Below are 5,157 nucleotides of genomic sequence, written 5' to 3'. Positions count from 1 at the left end.
ATTCACACATTATCTATCTATCTATCTATCTGTTCACTATCACTAGTCATCAGGAAAATGCACATCATAACCAAAATAAGATCATCTTACTCCATCTTTAATGGCTAAAGTAAAAAAAAAAGACAAATTATAACAATGCTTGAAAAAATGTGAAGAGTACTTCTTTTTTTTGTACCAGGGATTGAACTCAGGACCTTGTGCTTGCAAGGCAGGCAGCAGGACCACTGAGGTAAATCCCTGGCTTGTGAAGAATAATTCTTACATACATTCTGTAAGAGTATATACTAGTACAGTCCCTGTGGAAAAGAATATGAAGTTTCCTCTAAAAACTAAAAATAGAATTACCATATGATTCAGATATCTCACTACTGTACATCCAAAGGTCAGGAAGCTAGGATATCAAGGAGATAAGCAGGCTCCTATGTTTATTGCAGTGCTAGAAACACCATATAAAATACAGCATCAATTAAAATGTCCAGGGACAGGATAATGGGTAAGGAAAATTTGCTACATCTAAACAATGGAATAGTACTCATTCACAAAAAAGAATAAAATTTGTCATTTGGGGCAACTGGAGAGAATTATATTAAGGAGAATTAGCTGGGAAAGCATTATGTTAAGGAAAATAAGCCAGGTTCAGAAAGACAAAAATAATTTGTTCTCATTCATATGTGGAAGCTAAACATGTTAATCTCACAGAGTAGAAAGTAGTAGTTAAAAGATGTTGGTTATCAGGTGTAAAAAAATCAAATAATAGGATTAAATTCTGATATTTTATAACACTCCTAGCAGAGTGATGATAACTAAAAAATGTTGCATAGTGCAAAATAGCTAGAAAAATTATTTTCAATTTTTACAACTCAAATAATGGATTATCTATCTATCTATCTATCTATATTCTGCAAATGCAGTAGCTGTCAGTTAAACAAAATGATAAAAATTAAAATCTATATTTGAAGATTCAACTTCTGAGCTTAGGGATATAGTGAAAAGAAATGACCTTGATGCTGTGTTTCTCACTGAGGAAAATTTCCCCATTATGAGACATTTGTAAATATGTGCTGATATTTTTTATTATTACAAGTTTTTATTGTTGGCACCTATAAGTAGACATCAGGTATACTGGCAATCCACATGGAATTAATTATGTGGCCCCAAATGCCAAAAGAGACAAGTCTGACACTCTCTGACTTGATGTAAAAAGAGAGTTGATGGTTTGCAGCTGATCTGAAGCTTTTGTAAAAGTCAGTCTATCTCTGGCTTATCCATTGAACTTCAGGATTAAAATCAGATATTCTAAACATTATGCACTACAAATATGCACTAATAAAATAATAATACAGAAGAATCCAAGAGGAAAGTTCACAATAACAATACAAACAAAGGCTAATATTGTAATAGAGAAAATGGTGGGCTATTTAAAAAATGGCCCTGGCAAAAATAAAAAGAATTGTAACTCACATACATAAAATTTAAATTTAAAAAGGAGGGAAGTAGGTAAAGATTACAGAATACAAATATCTCAATTTGTGTGGGGCTATCTACTAGTAGTAGAATAGCTCTGGATTATTTCTCTAATCATGGGCCATAGTTCAAATGCTGTGATCCTGGAGCCAGGCGCTCAAAAATGATTTCTGCATTCCCAATATCTATGAGATATAGTAACTCCTCCCTGTAATAACAGTAATTACTTAGACAAAAAATTTTTGCAATATTTTGAGATTTACTTCTGTATGCCAATTATATAGTCTCATCTTATAGCCCTTTAAATGATTTCTAAGCATCTAATGTCTTACATGTGCTTAATTGAAAGAAAAAACAAAAGAAAAAGAAAAGGGTAAGAAAGCAGAATGGCTTAGTTATTTACAACAAAACAATGGCTTATTTGCCATTTGGCTATCATAGGAAAAGTAACCAAGTCTTCAAGTGTTCATAAAAATATGTGTGAAAATTTTCATTTAATGATATTTTACTATTCATAATCCTTTATTCAAAAGTTTGAGGATCTTGCCATAATTCTAACAGAAGACATTAGATAGTCTCCTCCTTAATGGCTTTTTAAAAAAATGTCAAAAAATGAAACTAATCATTACCTAAAATATTTTATAGTATTTTTAATATACTATGATCTCCAACATCAATTTTGCTTATACTCCTTAAGTGTACTGTTATTATTCTATCCATCCTTAGAATATTCAAATGTACTACACTCATAGAATATTTTGATTCTAGTCTTTCTTTCTGCTTGTAATTACTGTACCAAGATAAAGGTATTTTTTTCACATTTTTCTTCAGCTGCTAAACATGAAACAAAGAGATCTTGCTTTCCCACCAAAAGTAAGGTACTTACCACCCCACCAGACAACCCGTTTTTGACTAACATTATATCTGATTTTTTTCTAATTCAATAGTTTAACCTGTTTCATCCATTTGAATGTAAATCTAGCACACCCAGAATCTTACCTGTCTTGTTCATATGCTTAGAATAATTTTAGCAAAACTGGAAGTGCCCATCATAGTATATGATAACTAATTCATGCATAAATGAAGATATAATTTAAGTAATTCAAAACGGATTAACTCTTTCTGTTTTTCTCATTCATTTCATTCATCAAACTACATATTGATTTAACAATTTCCACATGGAAGCTTTCACTTCTTGGTTACGAAGTGTATAAATCACAGGGTTCATCAAGGGAAAGATGACCGTGTGGAAGACAGCGACCACTTTGTCAGCTGGCAAAGCCCGGAAGGGACGAGTGTAGATAAAAATGGCAGGACCAAACATGAGAAACACGATGATGATATGGGTGGTGCATGTGGAGACGGCCTTCTTCTTCCCCTCAGAGGACTGGCCCTGCACACGGCAGAGGATGACAGCGTAGGAAGACAGAAGTCCCAGGAAGCACAGAACCGTCAGCAGGCCACTGTTGGAGACCATCAGGAGCTCCACCACAAAGGTATCAGTGCAGGCCAGCTTGATGACCTGCGGCACATCGCAGAAGAAGTTGTCCAGCCGGTTCGGGCCACAGAAAGGCAAGTGCAGAATAAGGGCCACTTGTACAATGGAATGGGCAAAGCCCCCGACCCACAGAGCCAACAGTAATGCATAGCAGACTCTAGAGTTCATGATGGTTGAATAGTGCAAAGGACGACAGATGGCAGTGTAGCGGTCAAAGGCCATCACAACGAGAAGGAACATCTCTCCTGCTCCAAGGAAGTGCAAGAAAAAGAGCTGAGTGATGCAGCACCTGTAGGAAATCACCTTCTTCTCCGAGAAGAAGTCCACCAGCATCCTGGGAGCCACAATGAAGGAGTAGGAGACATCTAGGAAGGCCAAGTTCCCCAGGAAGAAATAGAGTGGGGCACTGAGTCCAGGATCTGATCTTATGGTGAAAATGATGAGAAAATTTCCAGGGAGGATGATGAGGTAGAAAATTAAGACTAAAACAAAGACCAGGAGTTGAGCATCTTGAGATTGGGTCAAACCGTAGAGGATGAATTCTGTTACCACTGTGCTGTTCTGTGTCTCCATCACTTAGTCTACAGAAAGAAGAACAGAAAATAAAATGCCATCCCTTAGAGACACCTTTTCTTCTGTTTCACATTTCTCTAGAAATAAGATCAATATTTTCAACAACCAACATTTGTCACTTAAAAGTACTAATACCCTATAGCTCTCCTGTATCCTGTATTAACTTCCATTATTTGCCTAATTCCTAAAACACTGTTGTTCGAGTCACAGAACTATTTAACATTTTAGCCATGAGCTTCTCCATATCTGTGCTTCTGTGGGACTCTGGAACAGTTTGCTTGGGATTTGATTTAAAATAAATGTCCTGATTAAAGGAAAACTTAACAATTACTAAGTTTCTCCTTTTTTCCTTGCTATTGTCACCTTATAGTTCCCATTGTTAGTGCTGATTCATTTTTTTTTTAATTGTTTGGTTATTTGTTGGTTTTGGGCCCTGCTCATTCAACTCACAGAAGATTTTTTTTAAAAAAATGATGATTCTCCCCTCAGTCCTATAGAATCCCTATTTTCTCTTAGTGATCTTGTTGGTTGCTACACTTGTGTTGATCACCAGGATCTCAAAAAAAAAAAAAAATCTGTGCATTTCAACTAAATTGGAAGTATAGGCTGCGTTACCATCTTGCATCTACTTTACATCCTGTGGTAAATTTCCATTAATATTAACTAGTCTCTTTTTCTTTTTTCTTCATTAAGATAATTGGAATGTTTTAGATATACAATACAGTTATGTTCATCATTGGGAATTTGTACCTTTACATGATAGGTCTTGGTTCTTGTTTTTTCCTCCATTCCCCTGCCCTCTCTTCAAGCCTTCCAAACCTATTTACAACTTTGTTTCCATTTTTTCTTTTCCTCATACATTTCTCCTTTCCCTTCTTTCCTTTCCCTTACTCCTCCCACTTCCCCTTCCCCTTTAGACCTTTTCTGCATGAACACCCAGACTCTTTTTTTAAATCTGCAGCTTTCCCAAATCTCAAAATGTCAGACAAATGATTGACTTTTCACAAATATTTTTGCATAAATCAAAGATTATTAGAATATGTAACATATTTTTAGTATCTTACCCATTATGATTAAAACATAGGAGTGAAAATTGGCCATATAGTCTAATTGTACTTTGTCTGAGAGATAAAAAAATTGAAACTAGTTAAGTTTCACATTTCAAATGAATTTACTTCTTTGTACTCCTTAGCAAGAGATAGAGAGAAAAAAGGATATGTTTTCCTCTGTTCAACTGATTAGTAAATAATATTTCAGTGATTGGTTTTGTTTTATTTAGGTAGTTAAAACCAATATTGATATTCTAAATGTTTCCCCTTTTTGCCTATAATTTTCTTTTGATAGTAGTTAAATTCATGTTTGAGAAATCTAGAATTAAATTTTAGTCTGCATACTAGTTTCCAAAATGCAATATATTAATTTCAAGGATAGGAAACACAAAAGAATCTATTGTGGTGCATAAAACAGTGGGACTTCTGTCTATACGCTATAGGCTATGTTTTTAAAATTTTATGTTTCTGATTTTTTTCTAGTTTTTTATGTTAGGCAAGCTATGAAAACCTTTCTTAAAAATAAAGTTTATTTTGAGAGTATGGCTATTTTGCTGTTGGAGTGGATGATTT

The 5,157-nt window shown here is 34.5% G+C and overlaps 1 protein-coding gene across 1 annotated transcript; it reads right to left on the bottom strand.

Moving 5' to 3' along the window:
* Positions 1-2,611: 2,611 nt before the first annotated feature.
* Positions 2,612-3,535, bottom strand: LOC104849705 (olfactory receptor 4N5). The gene has a single exon (XM_010606233.1). It carries the CDS (start codon positions 3,533-3,535, stop codon positions 2,612-2,614), a length of 924 nt encoding a protein of 307 aa, XP_010604535.1.
* Positions 3,536-5,157: the final 1,622 nt, after the last annotated feature.

Source organism: Fukomys damarensis, unplaced genomic scaffold (assembly GCF_012274545.1).
Source record: "Fukomys damarensis isolate Sample0158 unplaced genomic scaffold, DMR_v1.0_HiC HiC_scaffold_17, whole genome shotgun sequence".
NCBI classification, from domain to species: domain Eukaryota; kingdom Metazoa; phylum Chordata; class Mammalia; order Rodentia; family Bathyergidae; genus Fukomys; species Fukomys damarensis.
Note: the sequence above shows the minus strand (reverse complement) of the source record. Positions and strands in the feature narration are given on the sequence as shown.

Coding starts and splice junctions, on each gene's coding strand:
- LOC104849705 (XM_010606233.1), bottom strand. CDS start 3,535: ATGGAGACACAGAACAGCACAGTGGTAACAGAATTCATCCTCTACGGT.